Genomic DNA, 17,317 nt, shown 5'->3' with positions numbered 1-17,317 from the left:
AAACTTAAATATGAGACCTGTACCTATACAATTCTTAAAGAAAACATTCTCCTTCTCTCTGCCTCCTCTTCTTTTTAAAATTTAGTTTATGCTAGGAAACGGTAGCACACACCTTTAATCCCAGCACTTGGGAGGCAGAGGCAGGCAGATCTCTGTAAGTTTGAGGCTAGCCTGATCTACAGAGCAAGTTCAGAACTGCTAAGGCTACAGAAAGAAAAATTAGATTATGTGTATGGATGTATTGTTTGTAGGTCTATATACATGTATCACATGTGTTCGTGGTGCCTCTCAGGGTCAGTCAGAAGAGGGTGTTGGTTCCCCTGGTACCTGTTATCCTCGTCTAGCCTCTGACGTCACTAGATATACACACAGCACACAGTCATACGTGTAGGCATAATACTTATACACCCACACAAAATAATGTCTTTAAAAAATAAAAGTATAAACAACAAATACAAAAATAGACAAATGGCAGTGTAAAGACTCCAAGCAGATGAATGGCCACAATGAAAAGGTTGCTACACAGTGAGAGAAAACATCCCTGAACAGACAGAAGACCTGAAAATGGCCAACAAGAAGGGGGGGGGGGCATCTCAGCTCCACCCCCACCCAACTCCCCCAGCCTTCAGAGAGACACGGGTCTAAAACACCTTCTAAAAAGGCTGCAATCCCTTTAATCCCAGCACTTGGGAGGCAGAGGCAGGCAGATTTCTGAGTTTGAGGCCAGCCTGGTCTACAGAGTGAGTTCCAGGACAGCCAGTGCTACACAGAGAAACCCTGTCTTAAAAAAAAAAAAAAAAAAAAAAAAAAAAAAAAAGGCTGCAATCTTAAAGACAAGAGGCCCATGTTGAAAAGGATGTGGAGTGGAGAAAAGGGAATCTATGCATACCGCCATGGGTGTGTAAATTACTCCTGCTAGGATGACTGGCAGGAAGATTCCTCAAAAAACATAAAAATAAAATTGCCATATGATCCAGCGGTATTACTTACGAGCATTTTCCAAGCCAACATCTTGGAGCAGTATCTGCATCTCTGTGTCCATTGTAAAACTATTCAGAACAGCCACAACAGGAGAAACTCACCAGCAGATGCCAGAGTGTGTTCACTGCTGAATGTTATTCAGCCATAAATAGAAGGAACTCCATCTTACCCCTGATCCAAAATGGATAAAGCATAAAGACATTCTGGTAAGTTACACAAAGGAAGTGTTGCCCTCAGAGTCAAACAGTCGGGCTGAGAGGAGAATGCTGTTTATACTACATGACCCTGATCTGAGGGCGCAGACTTCTAATTAAACAAAAGGAATGGATTTCAGAGGTGCGAAATGTGGTGACTTGCAGTTCACCAGGTACAACCTGCCTGACAGGACACATATGTGTGCACATGGAACAGGTGACTTGACTGTGGCGATATAACACATATACACACTAAATCATGTCATTCATTGCAACTTTTGTGGATTTCTCATTCATTTCTTTAAAACTCCTATTTTCCTCTGATGGTGATCTTCTCCATCCTTCTGGTTACTTTTCTTTAATCTGCACTTTGGATTTTATATTTACTGTAATATGGATGGCGACTGAAGACACAATTCAAAGGGACACGGAAAGCTTCTGTGACAACCCCTACCTCCACCCTCACCCTCACCCCCAAAAAAGTAACAGCATACACTGGAAGCCACTGAACAGGCCTCTTAACAACTCTGTTGGGGACACCGAAGTAAAGTATAGTTCTTCACAATTGATGCCTTCTGGAGGTGGCACAGGAGGGGAGGACTCAGTTCTGTTTAAAGGGCAGGCCACTGAGAGTTTCACCAAGTCCCAGAGAGTATAGAGATAACACAAAGTAGACTTGATTTTTTTTTTCTTTTTTCTATTTTTGTTTTTTTACGGGGTGGGGGGCAGGTCACAAGAGGAGGCACCCATGAAAGTACTGGAAACACATTCTCTGGAAACTCCCAGAGAATCAATAAAAATATTATTCAGAAAAAAATGTGATTGTAGAAAAGTTGCCAACACACACACACACACACACACACACAACATACTGTTTGTGGAAGGAGCATCCAGGTGCCTCAAGGAAGAGGTCTGAGTCTGGAGGGAGGCCACCGACCTCACTTCATCCGGTATGCTAAGAAGCTTGGAATGTGCAGATTTTGAGTGGCAAATATCTGAGCCAGTCAGCGGGCCCTGTGATGGTTAGAACTAGAACAGGAAGTCTTTTGGCCTGGCTGTTGCTGAGGGAGAGGAGGTACCTTCCTGGATCCACGGTAGGTCTTTTGGCACATAGGCCTTAGAAGGAAGCATACCTCTTAGAAGAGGTAAATCCAGGTAAAATGGCATACCATGCTGCTTGAGTAGTCCTTTCTACCCTAGGAAGAAAGTAGCTGAGGACGCGTGAAAGGTGATTCCTAACGAAAAGTAGTAATTTTCTTAACTTCAGGCACCTCAGGATGTGGAGAAAAGAGGCTTTTGGCCTCTGGTTTGGCAGCTGCCATACTGCCAGCCCCACTCGGGTGTCCCAAACTAAGGGTGAACAAACGAGGAAAAAAAAAAAAAAAAACAATTCCTCCCTCCCCCCCCCCCAACCTGACAAATAGCAGGGCTGTAGGGCCTGGAGGGGTGTTGAGGAGGCCACCTGCTGTGGGTAGGCAGTCAGCAGACACCCTCCACCTAAATCAGCCCGCAGGGTACTGAGGAAGCTGCCTGTGGCCTAGGAGGAAGGCAGGAATTGGTAGCTGGTGGCTGGTGGCTAAGGGGCCCGGCCATGTAAGCCCCACCACAGAGAAGTCAGGGGGACAAGACAGAAAAAGGTGGGGCTGAGGGGGGAATCTAAAGCCATATATTTTAAAGTAATTTTATGAGTAGAAGTGGTGGCGCAGAAGCAGGAGATAGGCACATTTGAGGCAAGCCTGGGTTATGTAGCCCCGGGGTTGGAAGCTACCCAGGGTTATAAAGTGAGGCCCTGTGGAAAGAAAGGACCAAAGCGGGCACTAGGGGACAGGAACCACCACCTCCCAGCATCCTCATTTTCCCCCATTTTGGGGGAACATAAACCTTTAGATACTGAACCGCTGGTACCTTCTGCAGATCTGCTTGTCCCCGACCCAATAAGATGGACACGTTTAAAACAAAAAATTCCAAAGGCTCTGGCAGCTGGCCTTTAGGACTGAACTGTGCATTCAGGAGCAGGGAAACAAAGAGGGGTTATGGGGGCCCACCGACCTCAAGAAGGAGACCCAGGAGGACCGGGTGTTTAAGACAAATGGGGACGAGTAGTTAAAACCCGCATTATATAGTTCTGTCGAGTATAAAACGGAATGCGTTGACCCATATATTCTAACTGGAAACGGACTCCAGTCGCTTAAAATATTGCAACGTCGATAGGACTAATTAATTGGAAATAAGAAACGAAAGAATACAATTAAACGAGAAGAGAATCATTTTCTAATTTAATAGAGGGACATTTATAAAGATCACAAGCTAAAAGGCATCGAATGATTCTATCGACATTCTATTAAATCAGCCCCTCGACCTGCAGGGAGGAGGAGTCCGTGGGCGCTGCATCCCGGCCTGGGGCCGTTGCGCCCGACTCGCGCTCGCTACACCCCAGGGCTTGCGAGGGAGAGGGAGGGAACCTGCTGCTTGCCGACCCGGCCTTCTTCCCGCAGCTCTGACTTGCCACTATGACTGCCCTGGCCCTGGGGGGTCCTGTCTCCCTGGCCAGGAATCCGGGGTCCGCAGATATATTACAACAAAATTACTAATTGGAAAATGAAATTGTCAATAAAACACACCCCACCCGTGTACTATATCTTTAAATATTATGATGTCTTATTAGTCCCATTTCCTTACAATAATTTATTGCAATAAAACAGACACCGCAGGTCCCCTTAAATTGTCTTTTCATAATGAATAAATTTAAGCAGGCTAATTAATATATAAACTAGCCCAATTTGTCAAGTTGATTTGTATTTTAGTTAATTGTGAAAGTAATTACCACATGGTCAAATTAACAGCTTTCTGGAAATGACCAAGCCTGAGGTTTTATTTCCTTCCTGGGTGAAAGAAAATTCATTTTTCCAAGCTCTTGATGTGATGAATAAAAGTCATAAATCTGGGTGATTGGTGCAGGCAGAGTCTAAATGGCTTCATATTTCATTTTAGGTTTAATAGAAATATTCATGCTCTGTTTTAATGAAATTAAATTGAAGGGGGATGGGGCCCTGGAGGCAGCCCTGGCTGGGGGCTTAAAGGGACAGTGAGCGTTTTCCTTTCTTCACCCAAGGGCCAGGGCTAGAGTTCACTAAGTGGACCAGTCCAGAAGTGGAGAGAGCTGAGGGAGGCCTGGGAGGCCCTCCTTCCCTACCCAGCGCAGCACACCTGCAGCCTGCTTAAGGGGGTGAGGGGACAATTCACACCCGAACCAGGTGTATTCTCAGCAGGCTGAAGTTTCTCCTAGCCTGGTTCCTTCTCCCCCAAAAATCAGTAAGGAGGGTCCTCCCTTGACCTGGAGTAGAAGTGAGATGGTCGGCATGCTGCGGACAAGCCTGTCCTTCACCTGCCTAAGGGGTCTGATGTCCTACACCACGCCCTCCCTATTCTTTCTGGGGACACGTAGGAGATAAGAAGCATTTTCAGAACCACAGTAGGACTCCCCTCTACTCCCCTGCACCCCCTTCTCCCAGGCTCCATCCTGCCGGAGGATAGCTTGGTCCAACTTAAATAATAGAGTACTCTCTTTACACACCGGAAAAGAGCAGTCCCGGAGCCAGTCCACCTGCAGCCCTGGTTGAGGGAAGGAAGGAAGACTCTAGAGGCGCAGTTGTACCTACCGTGCTCATTTTAGAGTTCCCCAGGTCAGAGAATGCCTCACAGACACCCCTCCCTAAGGCAGGTCCTGACCAGCCCGGCCCCTGAGTGGTGCTGAACTGTGACTTGTTGCTTCCGTTGAACAAATACAGCTTTGATGTGTTTCCAGCCAGAGTGGTTAGCTGATGAATTGACAAAAACTAATCAGCTTTATTGGGAAACAGGTTTAAGGGCACGGGCGTGTCAATAACGCTCAGCCTGACCCCCTCTTCCATTAGCTAGGCAGGCTGATTAGAGTAAGAAGACCCTTTCGCCGATTGCACCGAAATTGCTTTCATAAACTCACATTATTAGCAGTCGATGTGAGCAGCTAATTTAGAGAAGACATCCAGGCCCGTCACATCGATCATCGGGTTTATGTATCATTATCTCATTTACAGAATGTCGCAGTGTAATACGTGTTTTTGGCAATAGGCTTGGCCGCGCGCCGGAGCCGCGCGCTGTTCCTTTCAGCTACACTGCAGAGGACTTCCTCAAGTCTCCACGACGTCTCTTCCGTGAACAAGGAGCCACTTTGCACACACGTGCACACATGCGCCCAGGCTCTCAGTGCGCGCTCACTCAGTGCACACGCGCACGTGGACACGTGTTCCAACATGCTACCTGATCTGCTTGTCCCCCAGTCTCCAGCGGGGATGCTGGCGCTCTCTCCTGAGAGCCCCTGGTGTGAGTGAAGCTGGATGCCGGGACACGCACCAGCCTCAGAGCCAGAGGAGAGCTCGATGCCATGGGTGGCGAGGCAATCAGCCTTCTTCCCCCAAGGCCTTGACCACCCAGTTGGCGGGTGTCCAGAAATCCACAGGCCTGCGAAGGCCCTTCTCCGCCCTCCCAGGCTCCAGCCTGGCCTGCCCTCCCCTGGGCGGGTCTTTCTTTTTCCTAGGCGGCAGCACTTCAGCCAGATGCGTCTGGGCGTAGGGAGTGGGCCACCTGTTCCGTTGGGTAATTATTTTAATGTAAGGGGCCTAGAGTCACCACTTCGGGCCTCCTGCAGTGACAGACGGCAGTGGAGCCGCAAAGCGCTCTCAGCCTTTCAGTGGAATTTCCCAGATGGGCCAAGGGGAGGCCAGGGCGGGTCACCAGGGGCCCTTTAACGAGTTCATTAGCCAAATTATCTTGCCCGCAGCAAGGGCCCCAGAGACTATAGGGAGGGTAGGGGAGAAGGTGGGTCTTTCTCCTTCTCTGCTAGTCTGCAAGAACAGTTGTGGAAAGAAAAGAGAAAGGACACTCTCCCCCAAAGGGGCCTAGGAACACCAAAGGCAAAGATGGCATCTATGACGTGGCTGTTGTGGGCCAGACCAGCAGGGTGGTGAGGTGGTGGGAAGGAATCATAATGATTCTAACAGCCAGTGCACTGACCCACAATGTGGACCAAACCTAGTGCAAAACTCAAAGCCAGAGCCCCCCCCCCCAAACTTTATTCTGTGCTTCTTAAGCAACGAGGACAAAGAAGACATCTTGGAGCCTTGGTTTGTCCGTTTGTAGAGTGGGGGGTAGGTGTGTTTCCTTCCACAAGTTTGTGAGATCATTGCCCTAAGCAAAGCAACTCTTGGGAAGAGCTTCTGAAGTGATTCTGCTGGGTCTTCCTGACAAGGGCACAGGGCCCCGCTTACCCCGTGGTGGTCGGAGGCTTTGGCAGGTTGAGGTGAACCTGATCCTAGACGTAGGCGCTGGTGCTGGGAAATAAACCCAACTCCCACCTGTCGTCCCACCCCCTCCCAGCGCTGAGATGCTGCCCAGGAGGTGGCTCATCATCCCGCCCCTCCTCCTTGTCCTCACTCTGCCTCCTGCAGCCTTAGCTTCTGCCACCTCAGCAAGTAGTGAAAAGACCAATTAGCCAGGACTTCCTGCCATTATCTGCTGTAGACTTGGGCATTAGTGCGCCGTGATTCACCATAATTTCAAGTCAGAACACACTAAAAAATTCACTCACCGAGGCATTAAAATGTTCCCAGGCAACGTCTATGTTTGTGTATCTGGGTTTCTTCCCTTCCTGTTTGATGCACAGCAGCATCACATAGGTCAGTGGAGGAGTCCAGGCTAGGCAGACGCTTTTTGTTGCTTTGTTGTTGTTGTTGTATCTTTAAAGCATAAGTTGCATTGTTTCCGGGTGTTTGTAAACTTTGTTTTGGGGGGCGTGGTGGGGGGGCTTCAATACTGCTAGTGTCCAGCAGTGTAAGCATTTCCTTCTGCCTGATCAGGGGCAAACATGTGTCTAAGAAAGCTGTGGGAGAACCTAAGAACAGCAGCCAGAGCCCCGACGGAGCCAGGCTTTGTTTCCTAAACATGCCCCACTCTGGTGATGGGAAGCTGGGTTATCTAACGCTAAGTTGCTCTGCACTTCCAGAGTCTTTCTGTGGAAGACTTACGGAGCCCTGCAGGTGGGTAGTAGAGGAGGTGGGGAGGGCTTGCTCCCGTTCTTTGTCCTGCAGATGGTATGAAGCCCCTATACAAATGAATCTGCAGTAAAATGAAATGAGATCTTGGAGCAAAAGCACAGGTTTCCTGAGAAGTCTTCTGAGGGTGCTGTTACACACACACACACACACACACACACACACACACACACACACACACGCGTGCACCCCTAGCTGATTAAAAGAACTGAGGTGACCTCTCTTAGCCTTGTTTCTTTTTATGATCCATACCCATGGCCTCTAGGATGTATAACAGAAATTGAAAATGCTTTTGGCTTCCTGAATCAGAAAGAATCCAGTGCCGGGCTGAGCTCAGAGACTTCTCTATGTTCTAAATACACAGCACACCAAACAAACCAAACCAAACAAAACCTTGAGTGCATTTCAAACATAGAATATTGTATGTTGCTGAGGTTTTTCCAGTTTAGGTCCTACTGTCTTTCTCCCTGTACCCCCTACAGCCCAGATTTGGGCTGGTTTTTATTATTTATTTATTTATTTATTTATTTATTTATTTACTGATTTATTTACAGGGAGGAATGGGGCCAGTGGGGAAGGGCAGCCAGTGAAGATGGCTTGGGGGTGGCCCAGGTAGTAGAGGGTGGGCAGATTATGCTTTCTAAAAAGGGTGGCAGGAAACCCAAGTGTTCTGGAAGAGGTGGAGAAGGAGGGGCTGGCAAAGAAAAGGACTGGTTAGTAGTGTCCTTAGCAAGAACAGTTCAGCTCAGGTCAGAACACTGGGTCTTCAAGTCACCTGCCTGCTGAGCCACCTTTGCAAACCACCCCTTTAAAAGCTGAACTGGAGATGGAGGTCTGAGAAGAGAGTGGCAGATCAAAGGAAGGTGATAAAGGAGTTGATGGTACTTTTGGGATCCAAAGGGGCTGTGATGGGGGGGGAGTTGGGGGGGGGCTGGGGGGTATGACTCATTAGACAACCTTCCTGTGACCCCAGGCTCTCCACTGGAGTCTGTGTGTCCTCAGGCTGGGGGTATGTCCCCAGTGAAATTCCAAGCACTGATTTCAGTCAGACCTGAAAAGGTTGATCTACCACCTTCCAGGTTCAGTATTCACCCTCCCTGCTTGCTTTCTGTCCTCTTGAGCTACTTATAAAGCCTGGGAAAATACCACTGCGCCGCTACTACCACCATCACCACCACCACCACCACCGTGGCCTTCTGTCCAGGCCCTCACTGGCTTCCCTACATCCTGCAGCCTCATTTTCCTGAGCCTTAAAATGTTGATGTGAATTAACTTCCATGGTGGAGATTCAAAAGGGCTGAGAAGCCAATCCTCATGAACCTTCTTTCTCCATGAGGCTGCTGGGGGTACGGGGGGTTGCTTTAGTTTTGGAAACAGCTAGACAAATGGCGAGTGTGTGGAGGGAGGGACAGGGAATGCTGCCTTCCATCCAGTCTCCCAGCCACACCTCCAGGCTCTTAGCATTTTTTGTTAATGGCTATCATATATTGTACCTGCTGCATTCCACAGAAAGAGACACAATTGTAAGTGATCCGTTAAAGAATCAATGTTGGCCTGACTAAAGTAGGTTTTTGTCCTCAGTTCTTGTATAATTCCAGGTGTAGAAAGTTGGAGATTATAACATCTTTTTAAAGTTTTGTTTTTATGTTTTAATTATGTGTATGTTTGTGTCTATTTATGGAAATGCAGGTACCCAGGGAGGCCGTAAGAGGGAGTTCAGTTTCCTGGAGTTGGAGTTGCAGGTGATTGTGTGAGTGGGTGGTGGGAACCCAACTTCAGTCCTCTGCGCGACCATGCTCACTGTTAAGCACTGAACTTCGGAACCATTGCACACCCCCCCCCTGCTGCCAACACCTTATTTTCTTGTGGTTGTTTGTATAAATCAACACACCTTTCTCAGTAATGAGAGGAGGCTCAATTGCAAATTATATTCAGTAACTTAATGCAAGACCCAAAAGAGAGATCCTGGCTAGACACAGAGAAAAAATGACTGGGAGTCAGCTGATTAAATGTGCACCACGCCTTAAATCCCAGCCTCTTTTGGGTAGGAGAGGTCTCTCTGCTCTCCTTTGGCCCCTGGGACTGCTGGAGAAGGCAGTTACCTGGAGGCACAAGACTGGGAATGTTTCTGGGACCAGACCTTTGATCTCCCATGGATTCCCTAGTAAGCCCCCAGCTCAGTCCTAGGCTGCCCCAAAGCCAGCTGGGCTGGGTCAATAGACACTGAGAACAGGAAGAGACCCAGCATGCTCACTTCACACATTGTAAAACACACAAAGATCCCAGTTCCAGATAACTCCCAGTCTCTCTCCCAACTCCCACCTCTCAGGATACAAGTTACCCGGCACCTCATATGTGCATTAATTTATGCTCAAACAGAAGCAGAATATACGATCATATTCAGGCACTTTGACTTCAGAGAGTCTGTTTGGCCCAACCCCCACTTCGTCAGACAGAGAAATATATCCATCAAGTCTAGTATGCAAAGATTCCCCTTCACTATAGGGCTCTTGATGTAACCTCACTTAGCCCGCAGGTAGTGGGGACCGGTGGGTTAGGACCGGTGTGGGTTAGGACCTGGGGGATTCTCAAACTCCAGACAGAGTGGAAAGAGTTTGAAAGGAATTTAAAGGCTTTCGGATCACATCCCTACACAACAAACAGGCAACGAATTCCTCTGTTAGGATGACTCTACTAAGGAAACCTGTGCCTAAGCTCAGACCTAACACTGTGTTATCACCAAAAACAACCCTGGTTATGTAGTTTAGAGAGGATTCAAGTCCACTGAGGTCCATCCCAGGAAAATCTCCTCTGCATCCATTCTCCTCCACCTCTTCTTCCTCTTCCTTCTCCTCCTCCTTTGTTTGTTTGTTTTGTTGTTTTCTTGTTGTTTTTTTTCAAGACAGGGTTTCTCAGTGTAGCTTTTTTGGTTGTTGTCCTGAAACTTGCTCTGTAGACCAGGCTGGCCTTGAACTCACAGAGATCCACCTACCTCTGCCTCCTGAGTGCTGGGATTAAGGGCTTAGACCACCACTGTTAGGTTCTCTTTCTTCTTTGGGACTCCCATCTGGAAAGACCCATGGGCCTTAAACCCAAGCTTCTGTAAACGCAATGGAGTCAAGACTGCATGGGGGGTGGGCGGAGTGTGGTGTGTGTATAGCATCCCAGCATCTTTACTTGCCTTAGTTGAGCTTCCAAGGTAGAAGTGACAGGGACCCCCAGTTCTCCTTTGTGATGCATCTTGTCCACAAAGTCAGGTGGGATTAAGAACTAGGGCAAACACAGTTGAGAAACTCTATGGGCAGCATATGGGACTGGTATGATCCCAGAAGTCAAACCTGGTCTTGGTTTCCTTGAACTTGTGTTAAGACAGAGAGGAAAAAAAAAAAAAAAAAAAAAAAAAGACAGAGCTGGATTTTAATCACCCCAAAGAGACAGCACCTAAAGACAGCAGCTATGCACTTGGACTTTTTTCGGACTAGCTATAGGCCTTGCTCAGCTGTAGCATTTACTCCCCAGGCCGTTCCCGACTTTCCAGCTGGGACCCTGTCATAATAAAACCCCACTCATCCCAACAGAATCACTGGGTTAAAAGCTCTCCTGAACAAAACATCTTGAGGGAAAAAGTATAGTTCTTATACTTATCTTCCCCCCCCCCCAAAAAAAAAACTTCTCTTGAAACAGCTTTGCCTGCTACTTTTAAATTCACCCAATACTGGTTGTCTTAGGGATCTCCTGCCCCTCCCCGGCCCATTTCCGATCTTTCATCAACCTCTCACCTGGTTAGGAAGCCAAGTTTCAGAGACCTGGAACTCCCTCCCACGTTCCCCCTCGTGTTTGGGGAAGATACCTGAGAATAGAACTAGCGAGAAAGCACTGTTAATGACCGCTTGATTTCCCAACCTACTTATTGATTCGTTACATTAAAAAAAAAAAAAAAAAGCCCCCTGAAAGCGCTTTTACTGTAAATATTTGATGTGTGTGCAGGGTGAGAACTAGATTCACACTCTAATACCTTTCTCAGTCGGAAGCTCTCTTTTGATTTTCCTGAACCCGGCCAGCAGGAGGAGGCGAGAGCCTGACTGTATGTAGCTCCCTTAGCCTGCGGACTGGCTCAGTCTGAGGGTGCAGCCCCCGACCAATTCCCGCAAAACCTTTTCCCTACACGCCCACAAGGCAAGGCTCCATAGAATTTGGTCGTCACCTAGGTCCGGCTCAGTGGCACCTGTGTGAACGACCTTCAAGCCGATGTGCGTCTCTTAAGAGTTGGAAAACTGCTCTCTCTCTCTCTCTCTCTCTCTCTCTCTCTCTCTCTCTCTCTCTCTCTCTCACTCTCCACTCTGACTGAAGATTTGTGGGCGTCAAACTCTCACTAACGCCGTATTTATACACACCGAAACCCTACAAACATTTGCGACGCAGGATACTTTCGGGAGAGGGGGACATAAGAAGGTTGGACTTGCTTAGGGTTGATGACAGGGACGCAAACCACCTTGAAGCGATCAGTACTCAGGAATGCCAGAAATTTTGGGAAACCGAACGGTATTCAGTGTGCTAAACCCAGGGTTTCGGTTTGGGCAACTAGTGGACTTCAGGGGTGAGGACCCACCTAGTTCCTCAGTGCAGAGCATTGCACAACTCCCGCAAGCGAGCTCCAGTAGCTAGAGGAAAATAAGGCGTAGGTCTCTGGAGGAACAAGGTGTCAAAGGAACTAGGGGCACTCACTGGAACCCAGGGTTACCCGCTCTTGCCACCCTTGCAGCAGCAAGGAAGCCGCAAGCTTGTATTCAGCCTCCAAACTCTCCAATCTGCCTCCTCCCGTCACCTCCGCTATTCACCACCCGCTGCTTAGGACCTGGGGGCGCAGGGGCGGGGCGGCAGGCTAACTGGACCGTGACAGGTGCGCCCCTCGGCCAATCGCCGGGCCGACACCCCTCCTTGAGCCCCCGCTGAGCGCGCCAATCCCAGACCGCGCTGAGCTTCAAGTGTGCGGAGGGGCGCGGGTCCCCACCAAGGCGCCAGTGGCCTCGATGCGGTCGCTTGAGCGCTTGAGAGCAGAGCCGGCCTCCCCAACCCAAACTCGCTGGAGCGCTCGTGTGGAAGTTTATACCAGTGAGTGGTGCGCGGTCCGCACGAGGACTGCAAGGAAGAGGCGCCTGGACCATGGTCGCTCTCGGCTGAGTTTCCGGCTGCGACTTTGATTATTGGCAAATAATCGCAGTAACAATACCGGCCCCAAGGCTGGCCACGCTCAGTCTCTGCAAGCCCGCACACGACCGCATCGCCCACCCTTGGGCCCTGATCATCAGCTCCAAACGAGCCGATGGAAAAATCCAAAAATTTCCGCATCGACGCCTTGCTGGCGGTGGATCCCCCGCGAGCCGCCTCCACGCAGAGCGCGCCTCTGGCCTTGGTCACTTCTCTCGCGGCTACAGCATCTGGTCCCGGCCGCGGCGGCAGCGGTGGCGGGGGTACGAATAGCGGGGCGAGTCGCAGCTGCAGCCCCGCGTCCTCGGAGGCCACCGCAGCGCCCGGCGACCGGCTGAGGGCTGAGAGCCCGTCGCCCCCGCGCTTGCTGACTGCACATTGCGCGCTGCTTCCCAAGCCGGGATTCCTGGGCGCCGGAGGAGGCGGCGGCGCGGCGGGTGGGCCGGGCACTCCCCACCACCACGCGCACCCTGGTGCCGCCGCCGCCGCGGCTGCCGCTGCGGCTGCCGCCGCTGCGGGCAGCCTGGCACTGGGGCTGCACCCGGGGGGCGCACAGGGCGGCGCGGGCATCCCCACACAGGCGGCTCTCTACGGACACCCGGTCTACAGTTACTCGGCGGCAGCTGCAGCGGCCGCGCTAGCGGGCCAGCATCCGGCGCTTTCCTACTCGTATCCTCAGGTGCAGGGTGCGCACCCTGCGCACCCTGCGGACCCCATCAAGCTGGGTGCCGGCACCTTCCAACTAGACCAGTGGCTGCGCGCGTCTACTGCGGGCATGATCCTGCCCAAGATGCCGGATTTCAGCTGTGAGTACCTGCGCCGCACCAGGCCAATTTTCATGCGCATCCTCCTCTTGCCCATGCCCCTCCGGTTTTGCACTCACCTCCCAGCGAGCTATGGAAGAGTAGCGAAGCCGCCGTGGCTCATTCCTGAGCCTGTGAGGCCTCCCGTGGGCCTCACGGCGTGAAAGGAGCCGCGAATTATTAAGATGGCCACGAGCAGGCCTTGCCTTCTCTTTCTCTCTTAACGGGCAGGGGAGGTTGGAGGTGTGAGGCTAAAACCTAATGATTAACTTGCTAGCTGGAGAAGGAAGTGCACGGGAAGACTAACCAAAGAAGGCCTCAATTGGGGGCAGGTTGGGGGGGGGGTCGCTGAAACCGGGGACTTATCACGAGAACGTGAACTTGGCCAGGGGTTTCATTATAGGCTACGAAGAGACACACCACTGGGTCCAGAAGTAGCTTTTCCATGGCCCTTGTAAGGATTCTGCCTTCCTCTGAAGGGCAAGGCATTTGCCTCTCTCTATGTCTCTCTGTGTGCGCGTCTCTCTGTGTTTCTCTGTCTCTGTCTGTCTCTCTGTGTCTCTCTCTGTTTCTCTCTCTCTCTCTCTTTCTCTCTGTGTTGGTGGGGTTGGGGGTCCCTCCATACAATGTCCAACGGTCTGTTTTGAATATAGGGTTGCGGGGTCTGTAAATAGAAAGTGCCTGGATGGGAACTCCAGATGCCCAACCTCTTAGGGAGTTCCTGTCCAAGGTGAGGGCAAAGAATTTCCAGCCTTCTGAATCCTCTCTGTCACCCAACAGGGACTACCTTGCAGGGACCATTTCAGATTTCCCTGGCACACGAAGCATCTGTGTAGGGTACCCTGGCTCTGACTCCTGTTCTGTGCCCCACGCGGATAGGAGCAAGCTGCCTTTCCATTAAGGATGAAGCAGAAGATGTGTATGGCTTTCTCCTGTCAGCCGCCCAACACCCAAACAAAGAGACCCCATTGTTTCCGTCTGAGTGGGTTTGTTTAGACTGGGGAAATACAGGCACTGGAGGGGAAAAAAGCAAAAAAGAAAACAGAAATAAACACTTGCCAGAATTCAGACTCCTCTGCTGGAAGCGATGGCCATGAGCAAACAGAGAAGGCTAGGGCCCCAGAGAACTGCAGAAGTAGCAAGGGGGTGAGAGAATCGCCGCCTGCACACTTGTTTGTTCGCAGCCACCCAGGTTTTTCCCAGTTTGGCTCCAAGAAGGCCAGCGGCCTTGTTGATCTCAGCAAAGAGGAAAGACCCCGTTAACCTCAGTTGGGCTGCAGCTCAGACATCTCTGAAATCATTCCTATCCACTAGTCCTGGGCAGAGTCTGGCTGAGGAACCCAGATGGAAAGCTCCTCAGATATGTCCACTATGGCTGCCCTTCCCAGGCCTAAAAAGCATAGTGGTCCAGGGAAGAGCCGGTCAGTGATCTACTACAACAACAACAGGCCTCTGGCTCTGGGTTTTCTGGCTACAGAAGTGGTCTCTGGGAGAGAAGGATCGTTTTTTGTGGAGCCCATGATCACCAAAATCCCATGCAAGTGGGACCCCCCCTTTGCCAGCACATCCAGCCCATGATGTCTCATGGTGTCTGCTTTTAAAGTATGGCCAGGTCTACATTGGGAAAAGAAAGCCAAGCCTCAGAGCCCAGTGGACACTAAGGAATGCGGCAGCAAAGGGTGGCTGAATGGGTTCTGTTCCTCTCACCTGGGAAAACTAGCTTGGTTTTCTTTAATCGATTGTTTCTACTGGATGGCATTTCCCAAATGATCCCTTCCAAGACAGCGTTTTAATTAGCGTTCTAATGTATTGTCAAGTTGGGAATTTGTAGCCTTGTTTAACTAAAGCAGGGGGCGTGGACCTTCCTATAAAGCAAATTACCCATCCCAGGGGAGCCTGAGCTCATCCCAGCCAGGGGCTGGCCTCTTTCTTTCCTCTGCTTTCTTTCTTTTATTGTCTAACACTCTTCAGACTCCTGGGAAATTAAGGGAAGTTTCATTTTGAGGTCATAAAATTCTCTGTGATGTAACCGTGCGAAATTATGTAAATAAAGCTGGACAGATCTCCCGGAACACACAGAAAGCCACTCGCAGTTCAACCTTTAATTTGAGTAATGAGAATCGTCCCAACAGGCCTGCAGTCCTCAGCCTTTGCCCTTTGCACTAGGAGGAGGAGGGAGCTTGTCAAGACAGACGTGGAGACACCCTGACAAATGCCTATTTAGACTCTAGCGTCAGTCCCTATCCTTCCTTTTCTCCCTCCCCCCACCATTACTGCGCCCCACGTCCCTTTTCTCTTCTGCTTTAAGATGGTGGTGGAACCAAGAGGAAGGGTTCTTCTCCAGCTTGAGATGGGAGAGACCCTCCATGAGAGCAGGGGAGATTTGGTCTCTTGCTTGCTGGTCCAGTCCAGCTACCCAAGCCTTTAGACCAACCCTCTTCCTACCGATGTTCATTCAGGTGGCCATTGCACGCAAGCAACAGGCCCTCTTTAATCACGACTCTCGAGTGGTATGAGCTCTTCACTTCCACTTGGTGTCTGAGATGTGGGCCATGGGGAGTAGGCACTGGTGCTGAGGCGTCTGTAGGGTGGGCTCTGGAGGTTGGACCACGGGAGGGAACGGGACAACGACAGGTAGAACACACACACCCTCCCCGCAGAGGACAAGCTTACAGAAGCCTCTTGCCCTTTCCATCCACAGCCCAGGCGCAGTCAAACCTCTTGGGGAAGTGCCGAAGGCCTCGCACGGCCTTCACCAGCCAGCAGCTGCTGGAGCTGGAACACCAGTTCAAGCTCAACAAGTACCTGTCGCGACCCAAGCGTTTTGAAGTGGCTACTTCGCTCATGCTCACCGAGACCCAGGTGCGCGCCTGACGAACCAGAAGGCGGGTGCTGATTTGGGGAACTGAGTCCTAGCTTCTTTATCCTTAAGTTGGGTATTAATTTTTCAGCCGATGAGGTTCTAGGATGCCCCAGAGCATCTTTCCGCGCCTGGAGGTTTGATTCAGTTGGGGAGCAGGCTGAGAATCTGTATTTAACAAGCTATTCCGGAGGCGTCCCTCAGGTCACATTCAAGGAAGTTCTTTTTCTAGAAAGGTGTGCACTTGAGAGCTTGGTGACTTGCCAGCTGCTTTGGTGCCTCGGTACACCGAGGGCATAAAACGCCCCCAGTTGGGGAGTTAGGGACACTACACCATGGGGTTATTGTTGAATAGGGTAGATTTAGGGGCGAAGATGTGGAGAAGCTGCTGCCCAGTTAGCTTCTTAGTTCTCTAGCGAAGCCCCTTTTAGGGCGAGGGTGGTTCGAGGGGCAAGGGTACCGAGTGCTCGCACTCTCACACCCTCTGGATTCGCGGGGATGCAGGTGGCCGGTTTCTCACGCCAGATTGTGCCTGCAGGTGAAGATTTGGTTCCAGAACCGCCGAATGAAATGGAAACGCAGCAAAAAGGCCAAAGAGCAGGCTGCGCAGGAGGCCGAGAAGCAGAAGGGCGGCGGCGGGGGCGCGGGCAAAGGCGGCACTGAGGAGAAGACGGAGGAGGAGCTGCTGGGACCTCCGGTTTCGGGGGACAAGGCCAGCGGCCGTCGCCTGCGGGATATGCGGGACAGTGACCCGGATGAGGACGAGGACGATGATGAAGAGGACCACTTCCCCTACAGCAATGGCGCTGGTGCCCACGCTGTCTCATCCGACTGCTCATCTGAGGACGACTCGCCTCCCCCAAGACCAGGAGGGTCCGAGCACCAACCTCTGCCTCAGTAGTTGACCCAAGGGTGTCAGCAGGGATGTGCAAGATGGCTACCTGAGCTGCAGAATTCCAACCCTATTCTATGGCCTGCAGCCAGGATGACAGCCTCTCCCCGGACCATGCATCCAGGTGCAGGGCTGGGGTGCTGATACTTTTTGGGCCTTCGAAAGACAGCAAGAGAGAATGAGAGAGGAGCTCCAATGTAAACTTTCGTTCTTTTACATTTAATTTCGGGTCCTGTTGGCCAGAGGTGTTTGTGAGAAGAACCTACCTTTTCTAGGAGTGGCTCCTGCCT

At 50.8% G+C, this 17,317-nt stretch overlaps 1 protein-coding gene across 1 annotated transcript; it reads left to right on the top strand.

The window, feature by feature from the left end:
• The first annotated feature begins 12,269 nt into the window (after positions 1-12,269).
• On the top strand, positions 12,270-17,036 carry Mnx1 (motor neuron and pancreas homeobox 1). Its single transcript, XM_034519715.2, has 3 exons — positions 12,270-13,278; positions 15,977-16,137; positions 16,674-17,036. The coding sequence occupies exons 1-3, from the start codon at positions 12,588-12,590 to the stop codon at positions 17,034-17,036; spliced, it is 1,215 nt and encodes a 404-aa protein (XP_034375606.1). The 5' UTR covers positions 12,270-12,587.
• Positions 17,037-17,317: the final 281 nt, after the last annotated feature.

Source organism: Arvicanthis niloticus, chromosome 15, assembly GCF_011762505.2.
Source record: "Arvicanthis niloticus isolate mArvNil1 chromosome 15, mArvNil1.pat.X, whole genome shotgun sequence".
In the NCBI taxonomy this organism is placed as follows: Eukaryota; Metazoa; Chordata; class Mammalia; order Rodentia; family Muridae; genus Arvicanthis; species Arvicanthis niloticus.
Note: the sequence above shows the minus strand (reverse complement) of the source record. Positions and strands in the feature narration are given on the sequence as shown.